At 44.0% G+C, this 18,388-nt stretch overlaps 1 protein-coding gene across 2 annotated transcripts in view; it reads right to left on the bottom strand.

Annotated features, from left to right (window-relative positions):
- Positions 1 to 17,847, bottom strand: part of LOC133121961 (echinoderm microtubule-associated protein-like 4) — a 36,880-nt gene extending 19,033 nt beyond the window's left edge. Inside the window, exons 1-9 of one of the 2 annotated variants that reach the window (XM_061231568.1) lie at positions 17,706 to 17,847; positions 10,730 to 10,909; positions 9,745 to 9,880; positions 8,629 to 8,760; positions 6,549 to 6,574; positions 3,417 to 3,540; positions 1,377 to 1,526; positions 671 to 740; positions 55 to 165 (exon numbers count right to left, since the gene is read on the bottom strand). In XM_061231568.1, coding sequence (XP_061087552.1) covers positions 55 to 165; positions 671 to 740; positions 1,377 to 1,526; positions 3,417 to 3,540; positions 6,549 to 6,574; positions 8,629 to 8,760; positions 9,745 to 9,880; positions 10,730 to 10,909; positions 17,706 to 17,730 — 954 coding nt within the window. In that variant the 5' untranslated portion in view covers positions 17,731 to 17,847. Of the gene's footprint in view, positions 1 to 54; positions 166 to 670; positions 741 to 1,376; positions 1,527 to 3,416; positions 3,541 to 6,548; positions 6,575 to 8,628; positions 8,770 to 9,744; positions 9,881 to 10,729; positions 10,910 to 17,705 lie in introns of those variants that run through there. The other variant, XM_061231567.1, reaches the window with a different exon arrangement.
- Positions 17,848 to 18,388: the final 541 nt, after the last annotated feature.

Raw genomic sequence — 18,388 nt, 5'->3', positions numbered from 1 at the left:
TACACACGATGTGAGTGGTGTGTGTGGCTGTGTTTACGCGTGACATATACTCACCGCTTTGGAGAAGGCGAGTGAGCCGACTCCTCTTTCGAAGGCTCCCAAGCCGATGAGCTGCAGGGTGGACAGAGTGACGGAGTCCCACACACGAGCGTGAGGCTGCAGGGGCTGCGGAGGCAACAGGCATCAACCTCGTCATTACATAATTAACAACTAGAGCATACGCTCCTGTACGACTGTGTGTATCTGTGTGTGCGGGAGACAGAAAACTTTACATTACATTATTGGCATTTGGCAGATGCTCTTAGCCAGAGCGACATACATTTGACTAAGCAGGAGACAGTCCTCCACTGGAGCAATGCAGGGTTAAGGGCCTTGCTCAAAGGCCCAACGGCTGTGCAGATCTTATTGTGGCTACACCGGGATTAGAACCACCGATCTTGTCCCAGTCATTTACCTTAACCACTACGCTACAGGCCACCCCAAAACGAGTGCGGGTGCACTTGTGTGTGTGAGAAAGAGAAAACGGGAGATACACTGTGTGTGTGTGTGTGCGTGCGTGCGTGCGTGCGTGTTCTTCCCTCTGGGGGAGCTTGGTAGCGCAGTGCACTCGTTGAAGGCTGCAGTGACATGAGATCCATCGGCTAACGAGGGGGGAGGTGGGAACACTCACCCGCCCATCCTTATCCACCCCGGCAAGCTGCCCTGTGGCGATTCGGATCTTATCCGGGTGAATGGCGAGGCTGAGAGAGAGAGGGAGAGAGAGAAATGCCTGTCCTTGTTCATTCCATGTATGAATCTGCTCTCATGAGAAATATTGTACATCCTTTCTGGTATGAAAGACACAGTGAAATCAAAATGAGCTTTTTTGTCAATTCTCAGTAGCCACAAGAACATGTGTAATGTACATATTCCTCCAAAAAATCTAATTTTAATTGTTGTGCTCTTTCTCTCCAAAGCTTTTTTCCCTCCAGTTCCTGGAAAAAGATAGATCATTTCTGTCAAATGTCAATTTTTCATTCCCCTCCCATCAACAACGTTTCATGCAGCTGCACATATTCCTCCCCTTCCTCATTCAACATCAGCCAAATCGACTACCCACCCTTCATAAATTCCGCAAAATTATAATTTTTTCGCTCTCTTACATGCCATATCGTGGAAGCTAGTGCAGCTCCAACTTCCATTTCAATGTGATTTTAAAAAGTGAAATCTCAAAGTGTTGCAGAATTAATTAATCCATTCATCATTTTTGAAAAGAGAGAGGACTGGGTATTTGGACAGTAATGTGTTTATTAAAAGTAAAATGGGTTTACGCCCTACGAGTAGATATTCCATGAACTGATAGTCGTCATGGATAATGAAAAGAGAAACTGACGCACCATCTGACGCAGTCGGTGTGCCCCAGGTAGTGGCGCTGGGTCCTCTCCTCGCAGTTGAAGAGCACCACCACCGAGGCGATGAAGTAGACGCTCTCTCCCGTGGGCAGCAGGTACACGTTCGCCCTGCAGTCCCGGCCTCTGTACCCATAGCTGACCAGGTGAGTTAAGGGCACCCGTGTTTCATCTGGAGTTTTTGAATGAACGTTAGGGAGAGAAATGGGTTCCCAGCAAACCCGCTAAATCATTAATGTTGACCGGTAAAAGCCTGCGACGGGTTTCTTCCAGTAAGCTTGGTGTAATCACGACCTCAGTCTCAGACCTAGTTCCGATGTATCGAATGCTACAAATGCAATGGACGACATTTCCCAATTCACCTCTTTTGTTACATTTTTAAGGAAGAGTACTTTTCTTCCTTTTTCTGTCAATGGTTTTATTTTCCCTAATGACCAATGTTAATCTCATCCTAACACTGCAACATCCAGCACCAATAGGTTGGACACTGACAGAAAGACGGATATAAACCTGTGTATGTACGTACTGTACATCTACACTCACAGTACCAAAAGTTCCTGCTGCATAAGAACTGATTGCACCACTAGAGCCATACCGCCAATCACATATTTGTGTGAGTAGAGTGTGTGTGTGCACATTTCAGTGAGTGTATGCCAGAAAGCATGGCCCATGTATAATCACTAACGGGAATGGAATGTGTGCTCCAATTTTCGGTCCTCCCAAGTATAACAAAATAACTTTCAGTCAATTTCATTTGTACTATAACCAATTTTATACGTGAGTTTGGGACGCTATTGTCCACAAGACATGAACTTCTGTGCTTGATTTACACACTAACTAGTGCACAATTTGAGACAAGGCATAGGTTTTTATCTCAAACCTAATATTGCACACATGATTCTACTCATTTGCAGTTCAATGATATCTCTTGCTGCTGAATGTAGTGTGCTTTGTGATGGATAGGAGTGAAAGCCAGGATTTCTGGATTTCCCCGTCTTCACCTATTGTTCTGGCTTCCTTTTCTTGCCAGGGTTGGCATAAGTACCGCATGCTAAGCAATTGCGCCACAGGAGTACCATATGCAGGTCACAGAGTCAGTACTGTGTGTGAATGTGCATGCAGATACACAAGGGTACACTCAGTGAGCACTTGATTAGGTATTTATTACTTATTAAGTCTTCTGCTGCTGTAGCCTATCCACTTTGAGGTTTGATGCATTTTGTGTTTTCAGATGCTCTTCTGCATACCACTGTTGTATTGCGTGGTTATTTGCGTTACTGTCACCTTCCTGTAAGCATAAATCAGTCTGGCCCTGCTCCTCTGACCTATCTTGTTAACAACATATTTTTGCCTGCAGAACTGCTGCTCACTGGATGTTTTTTACTTTTTGCACCATTCTCTGAAAGCAGTGGTTCTTAACCTTATTGGAGGTACTGAACCCTGCAAGCTTCATCAGTGCATTCACCAAACCCTTCGTAATTGGAAAAAGAAAATATGATTTCTTCAAAACATAGGTATATATTTTATGACCCCTGCCGAACCCCTGAGACTGTCTCAACGAACCCCTGGGGTTCGATCGAACCCAGGTTAAGAACCACTTCTCTAGAGACTATTGTGCACAAAAATCCCAAGAGATCAGCAGTTTCTGAGATCCTCAAACCACCTATCTGGCACCAACAATCATTTCATAGTCAAAGTCACTTAGATCACATTTCTTCCCCATTCTGACATTTGGTCTGAACAACAGCTGAACCTCTTGACCACGTCTGCATGCTTTCATGCATTTATTTGCTACAACATGATTGGCTGATGAAATATTTGCATTAACAAGCTGGTGTACAGGTCCACCTAATAAATAGCCTAATGAGTGTATGTTTGCGTGTGGGTTGGTGAGTCTGGATGTCTGCATGCAGGACAGGTGCATGTGAGTGTATATGGATGTATGTATGTGTGTGTATATTAAATGTATGTGACAGAGAGAAAGATGAATGGACAGAGAGACAGACAGACACTTCCTGGATTGGATACACCCACTCCATCTTCAGCCGCTCCTCTGGCAGGTCGGTTCGGAAGTCCCCGTAGTTTTGCACGTCAGACGGGATGTACATGGTTACTGGACGCCCCCGCAGGAACATCTTGATGTAGTCCCCCTCTGTGTGTGCGGGCAAGAGAGGATCCATTAAATCAAAAATCTCGAAATCTCAAAATGATCTCTATACCCACCCCCCCGCCAAACCCGCTCAATGACAAAGACCAGTGACATCAAGTGTCAGATGATTAAAGATACAGGGGTAGGGACTGGTTATGCAGAAAATGCATGTATCAATTCGAAAAAATTGTTCTGGTGTCTGCTAATCGAGTTAAATGAAAAACTCCATCTGTGCTTATTGACCTTTCGGAATTTCCCAGGGATTCTCATTGAAACAAGTACTTCAGATTTGATATGCACGTTACCATGACAACGGGCAGCAGTTCTCAATTCTTGTGTGCTGTACGACACACAAAATCACCCTCAGAAACACTGCAGAGATGTACTACGGTGCGGAGTTGGTTTAGCCAACATGCCCCCCCAACAGCATTGTGTGTCAGGGCCCCCCCTCCTGCCACCGACCAATCGGCACACGCGGAGACGCAGTGACACGCAGAGAGCGCGGGCGCAGAGGAGGGGGGTGGGGAAGCCAGAGGGAAACTAAAGTCACAGCCCCATAAACACGCGGATGCAGGGCAAGAGTACATTACAGGGCCTTATGCTAACAGCCAGTATATGGGGCTTAGCCTTTACACTCTTCAGTAAAGGCACACAGCCTAATTGCCTTAGAAAGTACCATATATCATATCCAAATGGACAGTAGGGTGACAGAAAGTGCAAAGGAGTGAGCTTTGGAGCCTGGGGTGGTCCGAAGGGCTTAGTGGAGTTACCATAGTTACAAGGGTTACTAGGGTTAAGGCCCATCCACACCAAGAACTATAACTATAACGATGTGAGCTTCCATACTGATGAAGGTACTGTAAATAGTCTCTTGGCTACATTATGATAATTTTGAATGTGACGGGCAGTATATTTGTTCTTTGATATCTTCACTGTCGTTGTTGTTATAGTTGTGGTGTAGGCTCAGCTATCCCCGTGAGTTAGAATATTTTTTTAATATTTTTGATATGTTTATAGTTACTATCATAGTTATAATTCTTGGTGTGGACGGGACTACAGGTTACTGCAGTACGTCCTGTCAGGCTGTGACCCCCCTCTCCTGGGCGTGGCACTGGGGATGAAGAGAAAATGGTGCAGCAGGAATGGGGGGGTGACGAACGCCATGCCGTTGCCGGTCCCGACAAGAGGGCAGTGGGATCTGACCTAAAGCAGGGCTTCTGTGCCATGAGCCTGGTGGGCCACAGTCTGTTGGTCTTTCATAAATTCAGTACCAAATCCCACCCAAGGAACCAGGTGAGGTGATAGAGTATAGAGTTTTAATAGAGTATTTAAATACCGCGGATCAGGGATCAGAAGCACTGCGGTAAAGTATCCCTGCTGCAAGCGTGTGAGAGTGGGACCCTCCTTTCACCTGAGGGGCGGTACGGCAGCCGTTACAAAGTGGGGTTTTGTTTTCAACTTTATATTGGGTGGGGGGGGTCAAGGTAATGGTGGGTGCCCAATGTTTCAACACATACAAAGCAGAGAGAGTGACAGAGTAATCCTGTAAACACACTCCATTAAAGAGAAAGAGAGAGAGAGAGAGAGAGAGAGAGAGAGAGCGAGAGAGAGAGAGAGAGAGAGAGAGAGAGAGAGAGAGAGAGAGACCCAAGGCAGTGACAATGTGCAAATGCCTGTTCCAGGGCTGCTGAAACCCCCAAGATGAGCAAAAGAGATTTCTGCAAGGAGTTTCAATAGTGGGAGCGAGCATGTGAGCGAGTGACAGCCGAAAGCAGTGATGATGTGCAGACGCCCTTATAGGGCTGTGGACACCCCCAGAACGAGCTCTTACCTTTTCCGTTTTTCTCTCGGGTCGATATTTTCGCTGGTTATGAGACAGAAACACAATCACTCAAAACAAAGACACAAACAAACAGAAAAATGACACTAAATAAAAACAAATGACAGAAATGGTCTTTAAAAACGATGACAACAACATGATAACTTAAGGAGTAGTTTTGAGAGGGGCCGGTGGGGGTAAGGTGTGGTGGTGAAATGATGCCCCAGTTATTTCAGTAAGATATGATTTCTTCAGGCCTCTCTATAGTGAGTAATTACAACAAGCTAATTTCCTCTGCTCAAACCTTCATATTATGCTTGGGGTCTATTTGACCCCATTCAATGTTTGACATCTCTTAAAAACCAGCTAACCTCTTTTAATCTTGATACTGATCATTTTTCTAATTTTCTCATTTGATGGGATTAAACTGGAAACATTAATTAAACACAATGCTATGTTTTCAAACTGTGCATTCAAACATGCTGTGTGGGGTTAGCTTTGCTCTCTGTACTAGCTGTATAAAATGTAAGAAAATATACAACCATTTTTATTTTTATCTCAGTTTCCTTGTGGATGTTTCTTGTGGCACTCTGCAATACAGGTGTGAAACTTTCACTTACCTCAGGCTCTAAAATGGGATGTTTCTCACATAATTTTAATATTTATGAATAAAAGGCATGAGGGAGACAATAAGATGGCTGCACGCAAAGTATCAAAAGTTTTGTGCCAATTCAAACTGTTTGGGTCAATTTTATTCTGAAACATAAAAGCGGTCAAAAGGCTTAAAATAATACGAGGCTTAAAGCAGGAGTTCAAATTTATGAACTCCTGAGCGAATTGAAAAAGCATGATGTAAATTAATAAGCAAATGTCAAAACTGTGGCTGATAATAGTAACATCACAGGCAATGAGAAATGGTCTTGGCCAGGCTGTGTGCTGAGCTAGCTTACTGTTACTTCACAGCACATTTACAGCAGAGGGAAGTCTGACACTGCCTTTAGCAATATTCACATTAACTGTAAGTTACTGTAGTAGATTAGCTACATTTTAGAAACAGAAACTGCTTCAACTTTATTGAGGTGGCTCTGTGTAGTGATGGGGGAGGAGAGGGAGACAAAACTATGAATGACTGAACAGCCTTGTGCAGTTAAACAAACTGTCCCATCTGTGCAGAATTCAGAATCAGCCTTACCTTGGCTGATCACAGGGTCTTTGTGCCTGAAAGAGAATGATGAGATCAGAGGTCAAATGTCAGATTCCTCTCTGATCCCCTGTACAGAGAAACCCTGCTCAGACTAAATAGGCAATCTGTCACACCAATTCATTTTCACTGTCTGATAGGATGTCCTGCAATGAACTGAACTGGTGACATTGGCAAAATGAAAGGGAAGAATATGCACGTGTGGTAGATTTCTCCGTGCCATCGTCCACTGCACACTGCAGAAAAGACCGCCTTAACCCTTTCCCCCATAGAGGGCAATTTCCACCTATTTTCTACTAGTACTATAAAAGGGCAATATCTCAAAAACGATTTACTCGATATAAGGCTGGAGTTTTATTGCCCTGTTTTACAAATAAGAGGCTGATTAGCATTTACACTACTGTTCTCGCAAGCGGAGAGCCTTTTTAACAATCTGGCATCGCCATTCTGCAGTTTTATTTCGTAACAGTTCATATTATTATAGAAATATGAACACAATAATAACTTGGGACGTGACGACTCAACCACAAGGGGGAAGTGTTCATAGGGTTAACCGTCTTGTAATAAAAAATTATCTTCTTTTTTTTTATCTCAAGTATAAAAAATCTATTAGCATGTATTAATATTAATATATTAATATTAGCAAAATAATTCTAGAAATAAGATGTTAAGTCTAAATATAAGACTATAATACTTTGAGTTGACCTTTTTTTGGCTTGGTGAGCTAATTTTGCCTCATTCTGTTCAGCGGTGCTGCGACAGTGACTAGGACAATACAACTGATGCCTATCAATCACCACACATACACTCGGTTGGTTGCTGTGCTAGCTTAGAGGGGGAAAATGTTGCAAGATATGTGATTGGCCACTACAGTTGGTAGTGGCCAATCAGAGTACCCCTGAGAAGCCATTAGAGTATGACTAGTACCCTTAGCCAGGGACCTTAGGCCTCGTACATACAACCATTACAACATGTTTTAAAAAAAAAAACACAGAATAGTAATATGTACAGTTCAAGGTAATGGAAACCTCTCAACAAAAACATTTTGGAAAACAAAACCGAACCAAATCTGCTAGAGTGTGTTAGTCTTAGCTCAGATGGCTAATCAAATTGTGCCTGGTTGTGCTAGCTGAGGCTATGGTTTTACACCTGCATGTGCTGTAAAGAGAAAGCCCTCTATCCACAGGACTAATTCCCCACACCCCTCACCTAATTAACTCATCTCCCTCAACTCTTGCTCTCACAGAGTTAATCGTCCATACTCTTCTCTCCTGTGGGACTAATTCTACATACCCTCATATGAGTAATCCCTCTCAGCATCCCTATCTTACAGGAGAGCTCTCACACCACTCGCCAAAAGAAACAGGGGTGGGCAATAGTTCAAATCTGTGTATGCATGTACAGTGGGGTCCAAAAGTCTGAGGCCACTAGTGATATAATTTACATTACATTTTTTTCATTATAAATTATATTATCAGCATAACAATTTAAGTGAAAAGCTGAATCTTTGAAAAATGAATTTCTTAGTATTGGTATTGGTATGTCCCCCTTTTACTTTAATGGCACTGTGCGCTTGAGCTGGCATGCACACTTAAAGTGTCCTCATAAATATTCATTGAGGTTGAGGTCAGATTGTGCAGCACTCCTTGCTCTTCTTTGGTCTTCAAGTAGGTCTTGCATAGCTTTGAAGTAACTTTAATTTGTTTTACATTTTTCCAAATCCTAAAACTTTCTGTTTATTTCCACGATTACATGAAAAATAACTCCTTAAATGTGGTCTCAGACTTTTGGACCCCACTGTATGTAACTCATGTAATAAGGGTTTCTCATACGTAATTACATTGTATGGTTTAAAAGTCTCTGCCATCTGCAAAGCAACCCTTGCCAACAGGTGTTGATTTAGTTTAGAATTGTATTTATATGGGAAGTATGTTGCATTTTGCCTAGCCTAGCCGTTCCCTCTATCAAGCCCAACATGGCCATTGTACTCCCTACAGTATGACTCATCTTCACACACTAGCTGAGCATGCTAACTGAGGCAGTGAGGAGATGGAGAGAGAGCCACACTCACTTCTCTGCGCTCTTCGCTGCCTTGGAGAGCAGCTTGGAGGTGGAGGCGGCTTTCACCAGCTTGCTTCTGCCCTCCTCACCGCTCTCCCACGTGCTGCTCTGTGAACGCTCGATTCCCGACCCACGCTTTGCGCTGTGACCCCTGCACACACACACACACACACACACACAAGTACACACACGCAGACACACACAGAAATACACACATACACACACACACACACACACACACACACACAAGTACACACACAAACAAGTACACACACAAATACACAAATACACACATACACACACAGAAATTTTTTTATTTTTTTTATATAGTTTAAAAATGTGTGTGTTATACCACACTAGACTCCCACAATGCAAATTAGTCAAGTTCATGTCACTGGTGGACCCTGATGCCCCAAACAATACTATGCACCACAGAAATCAGACCAAGCTGACCGAGCTCACCAAAGGGGAAAGTAAGCTAACTGGTCAGTAAGCTAACTTCATTAAGATAGCTATATAGCCAGCCACATTGGCAAGCTAGCTATAACAGTCAACCAGCCTGTTCTGTGACACACTTCCTCATTTAAAAAACCTGAAAAACCATAGCCACCTCCTTCTTTAACCTCCAGTCGTGAGCTGAGAATTAGAAGGTTCTATCTGCATTCTGAGAGTTTTGAGATATTGAGCTTCAAAGATTCCAAAGTGAATAAATTTTAAACAGTATTTTTGTATAAAATTTCACACGTGTATTTAGTGCCCTATAAACAACATATGTATGACAATAACTCATTTTTTTCAGTTAGAACCTTGTAATTATCTGCTGTTCTGTTCTGCTGCTGTTTTTGCTGTTACAATGCCAAGACTTGAATATTCATAATCCTAAACTGAGCACGTCCAATCAGATTAAAGTCAGCATTGCCAAAATAAGGCATATTTCTTCCATACACATTGAGTCATAAATGGGTGAAGTGTGTGACAAAGACTTACTTAGAGGTAGTCTAAGTACAGGTCACATGTCCCCTAGCCTGATTCATGTGCATGTGGGTGCACCCCCCCACCCCCCTCCCCCCCTCTCCCCCTCTCTCTCTCTCTCTCTCTCTGTGAGTGTCTGTGTGTGTGTTAGTACCTCTTGGCTGCAGAGGAGAGGGTCTCCTTCCTGGCGACAGACAGGGAGAGGCCGTCTCTGTGATGGGCTTTGCGACTCCTGGAGCTTCCATTGGCTATGCAAGACATGGAGTATGCCTCACGTAAAGGATTATGCCCTACAGGGTGTGATAGTGATATGGAAATAACACTCAGAAAATACATGCAATGCCTCTACAGACAGGCGTGTTTGACTTCCCCACGTGTTTCTCTTTAAAACGCCACTTCCGCGTTTTTCAGGCAGAAAAAAAAGATTATCCAGGGACACGTGTTTCGTTTCTGATGTGTTAAATGATGGATTAAGGAAAATGTTAAACCTTAGTCAGCACAAAAGACTGTCGCCACAGAGGAGAGAGAAGACTTGTTTTGGCACGCTTCCCCTGTCCCCCACTCCGTATCAAGCGCAACTATCAGTGCAGGGCGCAAGGTCGTTGCCAAGAAGGAATGCGAGCATAGGCAACACCGTAATACGTGAAAGATGAGCCTAGAGCCGTGGCAGTTTACTCGGCCTGGCACACTCACAACAGACCCGGAACGTGGAGGAAACGGCAGTGCCGCAGAACATTGAGTCATCCCTCATTAATTCTGATGCGCAGTTGAAGAGTTGCCTCTAAATTACACATCACTTTGGGTGGGGGAGATGTTACCTCACTTATGAGAAATGGAAAAATTAAGGAGGTCAGATAAGTGAATGAGTTACATTGCCAAAAAAAAGAAAAAATGTCAGTCTTAACAAGTGTCTTATATTTAGACAACGGGGTGAGAAAATTTCACGTGTCAAGCAAACAGAACCTTAAAATAAGCTCATATTGTCCACTTGAGAGAGAGAAAAAAAGGCCTAAAGTCTTAGTACAATACTAAAAACGCTTGTTAGCACAGCCGTGTTTTGCAGCGTGGACGGGGACGTAGAGAAAGGAGCGGGAGCCGTGAAAAGCCTCGACGGAGCGGAGGGGGCGAGCGGAGCGTACCTTTGCCGGACGGTTTCTTGGTGGTGGCGGCGCTGTCCTCGGAGTGAGCCAGACGGCGCAGCACGTCGGCCAGGGCGGCCTTCAGCACGGCCAACTCGTCCTCCTGCTGCTGCATGCGCAGCTCCAGCGACGACAGCCGGTCCTGCACGTCCGACGCGCTCGCCGCCGAGATGCTGTCGTCTGCGGACAGCCGTTAAACAAGCACGCGCATGTTTTCTCCCTTAACTGCATATTTACACCTCGATTTTGTATGTTTTGTGTCATTAAACACATTTGTATGCCGATGCTTTGGCAATATTTAGGGCTTAACAGACTCATTCTTATACCACATGTAATAGGGCTGGTATAGCAGGCTCATTGTACCACATGTTATCGGGCTTGTGTAGCAGACTCATTCTTATACCCCATATAATAGGGGTGGTATAGTATGCTCATTCCTAGACCACATGTTATAGGGCTGGTATAGCATAGATATTCAATATAAGACAAAAATTCTGGTTGAGATTGACATATTTTTGCATTAAAATATATATTTATTTTACTAGCAATGTATCTGGCGTACCAACAAGTGCTAATGTATCCAGAAGGTCAGAACTACCTCCTTACTGCCTTAGCCTTCCTGTAAGACATTCCCTCAGCAAGCTAGCAAACACTGCCTGCCCTAAAACTGCCATTTCCTTCAACCTGCTGTGCTGCGTTTGTCCAAAACAGATCAATACCAAGGATTGATCTTTTTCCTCCACCATCCCATCATGCTCAGCAGTGGCTGCCGACATTAGTCTTCTTCTAACCTCACACCCTTCCCCCACTCTCGGCCTGGGCTGCAAGCCTAATTCACCACCTTTGCTGTAGGGACTGGCGCCAGTGCAGCCTATATTGTGAAAGCCACCATCACCTATTTAATCAAATGGACTGCATTTACATAGCTCACTACAATGAATGCCTTTCATTCGCTTATTCACACACACTCACACACTCACACACCAACGGCAATAGGATGCCATGCAAGGCACCGACCAGCTCGGCAGGGTGGTTGGGTGTCTCGCTCAGGGACATTTTGATGCACCCAGGGCAACCTTTCAACTGCCAGATGAAGGGGGAAACTGAAGGTTTTCATGAAAATATGCATGGGGCTTCCACATGTAAGAAGTCACTCACAGATTTGGACAAATTGTTGCATTTCAGGTTTGGACTTTTTTTTATGTCAAACAGGTTATTGTAGCCCAGCTCATTACAGGCATCACAAAACTGAGCCCGTTCACAATGCACGTGTGGTAACAAATGAGGGTTCTCAGGCCGCTTAATAAAGAAACAGAGAGGAACCCCATGCTTAGACCCTATAGCTGCTGCAGATAATTTGCTGTCCTGATGACACTGGGGCATCCCCCTCCCTCTCTCCATCCCTGCAACTTCCTACTCCCTCTGTACCACACTTAAAATGAAAATGGTTCGACAAGCTTTCATCATGGCCTCTATTTCCTCAAAACATTTCTGTCTCTCTCTGTTTCTCTCTCTGTCGCTCTCTCTCTCTCTCTCTCTCTCTCTCTCTCTGTCTCTCTCATACACACACAGATAAAACAGCATCAGCAGTTTCTGAGATGGTTCCTTGGAGTAGAGAGGTGCCCCAGTTTCATTTGGCTCCATTACGAATTTCCACACTGCAGTCCTGGGGTGAGCCAGTGAGGCAGTGCGTTTCCACAGAACAAACTCGCAGGAACCAGAGATCTGACAAATTCAAATATTCAAATGCTCCCCTCTCTCTCTCTCTTTCTCTATTTCTCTCTATTGTCTCAGTACAGCAACACAAGTAAGCACATCATCACATATTGTCAGGCAATACTAATAAGCAAAGCAAAATAGATATTTTAAAAAGATACTGTGTACTCTGTATGGTTAAAACTATCAGTCTGACCCTCAGTCGTAAGCCCCCTGCTGCAGTTGCAACTTGCAGGGACCACTCTGTGAACTCGACAGGGGAACCTGAAGTGTTGGAGGACTGCACTCAACAGGCATCGCTCCACTCCAGTTCTCTGATTGGCCATCGCGGACATCACAGCCATTCCCCAGTTTCTGCACTCCCAAGGTTTCCATGGAAACATTCCAGTCAGGACAGACTCCAGACCAAAGCCTGCTTCCAATTCTGCTCTCCAAAGAGACTCACAACGCTGCTGCGCTGCACTGGCCCTGCTCTGCACTGCGCAATGCGCCTATAGAAGGTCATCACTCTGCGCCATATGCGACCGGGTAGTCACTTTGCGTCTGCTTGGGATGCTGCGAGATGGGATGAGGTCATCACTCTGTGCTCCCATGACTTACACTGCCATGCAGGATGAAGTCATCAGACCACACCCCCTGAATTAAAATGATGTATCACTGCTCAAGCTTGGTCCAAAATGGCCAACTAGGAGCTTTCTCACCAAAGGTAATAAATACATTTGGTTTATTCCCACAACAATAAATATTTGAAGTGTGTTCTCACGACCTCTTTATCAGCTCTAAATAAATAGTTGCCAGAAACATTGTAAAAGTTAACATAAAATGTTAACATTATGACAAAATTGTAACACAGGAGGTTATGAAGCACAGTTATATACATTTATATGCATTATAAATCAGGTACTTTTGAAATCATATGCCAAATCCTCAAAGTAACTAGTTTTAATGCTATGAAATGCCCTGCTATGAAATGTATGAATTCTTACAAAAAGGTTATGCCGCATTATGTAGCACTTATTTCAAAACGTGTTATGCCAACTGTATGACGGAATACAGGAAAGAGACGCAGTTCACTTACAGTTACACTTACCGAGAGGTACTTAAGGATTCAAAACAGAATTTCAATGTCAATGTCTGCAAGATTAGTCCTGGAATAATGTGTCCAGTAAACTAACTGTCAGGCAGTATGATTACTTAGAAAAAATGTATGTTTCCCCATCCACAACAACAATCGAAATTCTGAAAGTTTAATGGATGCAGGAAGTAGGCCTGCAATCTGTGTAGATTACGTGACTGCCTGTCACATCTCTGAAATGTGTGACCTGTGACCTGGCACTGTTGAATATATGAATTTAACATCTTTACAACAACGGACCAAATGGTTTTGCAGAATGATAGGACTTTATTTGACAACCATCAATTTATGTTGATGAAAAATTCAAGATATGAATCTTAAGTGGTAAATGCCACTTAATGAAATAGGTCAATATATTTGCATCATTAATCAACAGTTAAATTCAATGAAATATTAATATCACTATTTCCATGTGCATGTTTGGCTGTTGCCATAGTGTACAGACTAAAAGAGGTGAATGTGATTAACTTAGTGAATCTAACTCTACATAAATCTGCCCCCCACCGATCCACTCACTGAATCTAACACACATACCCATCTCTACATTACCCTACCCCAGCCACCTTTACTCACTGACAAAATCTCCATCCCTCCCAAAAAATGTAAACCAGCCATTAACCAGTTCCATTAATCCATAACAAACCCCCCCCTCCATGTCAACCATTAGCATACACCTGGTTACTCCCAGATCAGACGTCCTATTCCCCAAGCAGTAGTCGGACAGTTTCCAATTTAATCCATCCTAAAGCCGGTCTATCTCTCCACAACATTAATTCAGAGATTAAAACCCCCTTGTGGTCTACCATAGCCCCCTCTGCACATAACGGCAACCCCCACCCCCTACAGGGGCAGATCATGCTGAAAGCATTTTTCTTGTTTCCAAATTCATTAGCATCCTTTTCTGGTGCAGCCAGCTGCCCATGCGTGCAGCTGCAGCCATACGGTACAGAGACGCCCCCCGGGAATATCAGCCTATCGCCAGCCAGCCTTCCTGGAGAAGGGAGGGTCTTTATCCAAGGAGGACCGGTGGAGGCGATGAGTTAACCCCTGCAGTGTGGCTCTCTCGCTCAGACTCCTCCCCCACTGTAAGTGTGACATAACCTCAATCTTCAGTTTAGCTTTCTGTTAAGCTCAGAATCCCCCCCACAAAAAAAATACCTACCATCCCAGTAACCTAGTTTCTATGCAAAATGCCCCATAACCCCCCCCCCCCCCCCCCCCCCCCCCACACACACACACACACACACACAACACAAGCATGAGACACAGAGAATCGCCCTCAATCCCACTTGATGGCAGGAGGCAGGAATCACCAAGTACCCCCCCATGCACACACACACACACACACACACACGCATGGCCCCCATGTGTCTGAAAGGCAGGGGAATCCCAGACGGCTGCAGTGCTTTTTACAAGCATGTCTGCACGCCACCCGCTCCATCCCCCTAAAAGCTCTGTCCCTTTAAACGTCTCAAAAGGCCCTCACAAAGCCCCACCCGGGAAGAAACGTTTTAACCCCTAACTTTACATCCACTGCTTCTCTCCACAGCACACACTCTCCGTCAAACGCCCCCCACCGTGCCCACAGAACCCAAAATGCCTCCCCTTCCACCCGCTAGAGACTCATTAGGGTACGGCATATAAAGCATGACTCCACCCTGCTCTCTGGCCACCAGTCACACAAAAAAGACAAGTAGTCTGTACTTTGAGGATGGTCCAGGCGAATTCTGTTTTTGTTTTTGTTTGCCACCACAGGCAGCCAGAGGACCCCAATGTCAAATCTCTCCTTCATCAAATGCAGTGCTGTTGTGTGCACATACTTCCTGGCAGGTAAGGGTGATAATTAAGGAGCTGTAGAGGGTCCTTCACCATCAAAGAGATTGTGCCTTATCCTGGGCCTCTAAGCACCCGTTCACTCACTTCACTCTTTATGGCACCAAAGCCTTGTCACAGGAATTCTGAGGCGCCATTTTTTTCTGTTCAGAAATAGTGTCTGCTGCAGCTGCACTACTATGTACTGAACCTCTGTTTCTCTCTTTCTGTCAGTCATTACAAAAATTCATTCATCATGATTGTTCATAATCTCTCTCTCTCTCCCTCTCTCTCTAGTATACGCTAAACCAAAATAAGCAGTAACAAACAGATATGCACACAAGAAAGAGAGAACATTCTACATCTACCAGACATAGCCTAAATATGAAATTAGTGCACAGACCATATAAGGTCTTTATTTTATTTTTGTTTTACTCACCGCTCCCCAGTTTGTGGAAAGTGGCAACGCACTACGCTGCCAAAGCTGCAAAGCCACACATGCCTTTCCCTCTCCCGAGAGGAATGACAACCTCTATACTGTACCTCTGAGAGGGCCACAAATTCCATATTTCATGTTGCCAGGAAATAGAGCTGTTTCTTCCGCTTGAACATGGAAATATTAAGCCCAGCCTATCCTGTTTGGACAACCAGGTCTGCCAGTCATAGCATCCAAGTTGTGTACATTAAGCCTATATTTTGTCAATGTGTTTCTTATTTGTGCCTTTCTCTGTGAACAGGATAGTCTGCAACAATGTCCACTCATCTTTTTAGGACCCAGCAGTAGAGTTACACTCATTTCTAGAGTCTCCTTCTTGTGGTGAATTCATGACCCAAAAAAAGGCTTCCCTACCTCAAATATGCTAGTGAAAACACAGTGGACCACTCGTTTCTAAATGGTACTCCCTAGGGGACACATGTTACAGTACAGTACAGTTCTCAAAATAAGGCAAAAATTCAGAAATACTGGCACACAATAACGATATCTTAAATGCAACAGTCTAGCCACAAACACAAAGTGATACTATCACACACAGTAACACTGAACCAGACACTAAAAAGATGGTAAACACATTTAAACAGACAGAAAAACAGTAATGACATCAATCAAAGCTCAGTACTGATCCGAAACACAAGAATGACATCACACACAGCAGTACTGGCACACAGAGACATATGGTGCCAAGAACACAAACACAAAATTACCAAACCTATGGCAGTACTGACAGAAACATTCAATTATCCTACTAGGCCCCCAGAAATACTAACACAAATGTGAAATTAGACTACATACAGTACACAGTGGTACTGATACAAACAGACAAAGGTAAAGAGCCAAACCCAATAATCTATGTGGACTGCAACACAGTATAACTGCACAGAGTAAAACTGGAGATGTACACACAGCTTGGGCAGGTGCTACACACAGGTCATGTGTCAAGAGGAGATACAGCATAGCTTCTCAACTTGACCACAAATGTGAATATGAGGGGTTCTTAAAATCCACACTAGCCTAAATGAAATGTTGCTATTTTTTTGCTTAAAGAATATTGTCATGGATTCCAATATAATTCATAAGTCTGAATGAATGAAGTGCTCCCATTTAGGCAATACGATTCAGCATGCACATAGAAGACATGTAATTAAGATTTGCGCTGTCAAACTCAAAAGTCCCAAGACACCTAGGCTTCCACATTCCATCAACAACCATATCGGTGTGTGGACCAGGCACTGATTAAACAGCACAACATCACCGAACTGTCATCGTAGTGCGAGATCTCGAGACAAAAACAAGGGCATTATAAATTATTAAATCATTTCACTTTTGGTTCACCAAAGCCACCAAGGCTTTGAGTCTTGCTGTGTAAAAATATCAGAACGCAACATCTAGATGTGTTACATATGGAAATGACAGAGAAAATAATAAAACGTGTAGTAATGGCATTCTGCACGTCGCTTGACATATCTTATGATCTGTCAGCTACGGTTCTGAATGTAGCCTAGTTGATATTCCAAACACAGCTAGACAAAGCGTACTAAGGCTAACGCGTACAGACAAAGCAATGTAATCCCAAAGACTACGCACGACCTCGCTTTCTACATTGTCTTCTGGATCAAAGCGTTGTAAATTATTGTCTTAAAAACGACATATATAGTAAACCAAATCAAAACAACGTCACAATCTGATATCCTTCTTTCTTCAAACAAGAACAGTATGAGCTGCCTTCCCTAGGTTCCGACATTCCATTGAATATAAGAGCATCACCTCGGCAAAGCAAGAAAAAAACAAAAACAATTCAATTGAATGCTACTCACCTAAACTGCCGGCAAAACCGTCCATTTCTGGAAATATACGAATAGACAGGAGATATTCCTGTACTGGTTGGCCGCTGGTCCTATATGCGTTCCGTCTTTAAATCGAGGAGGAGAGTATGAGGTTATGTAAAGGCAAGCAGGAGGATTTTTCAAGCCTTCTCATGCAGCGAACAGTGATGCTGTTTGCCGGATCCGTGCGACCCTCAACCGGCTACGCAGTGCCACTGACGGTGCAGTGAGCTCTGTCGCGTTCCTCCGACGGTGGGATGGTTGTGCTTTGCCAGGCTTTCGCGTTTCCGACCCCGCCTGATTTGGCGCAGGGAGTTTCCCCCTGTCCCTGGACCTCAGTAGCTGTGACAGTGCGCGTCCCCCCAGTCTAGGCGCACGGGCTCATTGATGGTACCTTCCTTTTGTCACACGTCGAGGCGAGACAGGCCGTGTTTACACGTTGTACACGACAGGGGCGATTGTAGGATTTCATGCCAAGGGGGGCTGAGCAATGAATTGCAGTTGCATGAACAAATAAAAACAGGTGGGTCAGGGGGCATGAACCCCCAGAGTTAAAAAATAAAATAAAATAAAAAAACAACCTTTAAAGGCCACTTAGGAAAGTTAAAGGCAATTTAGGAAATTATTTTGACAAAATAGGGCCTTTTATGAAACTGAAACACTAGACTGGAGTC

Source organism: Conger conger, chromosome 2 (assembly GCF_963514075.1).
Source record: "Conger conger chromosome 2, fConCon1.1, whole genome shotgun sequence".
NCBI classification, from domain to species: domain Eukaryota; kingdom Metazoa; phylum Chordata; class Actinopteri; order Anguilliformes; family Congridae; genus Conger; species Conger conger.
Note: the sequence above shows the minus strand (reverse complement) of the source record. Positions and strands in the feature narration are given on the sequence as shown.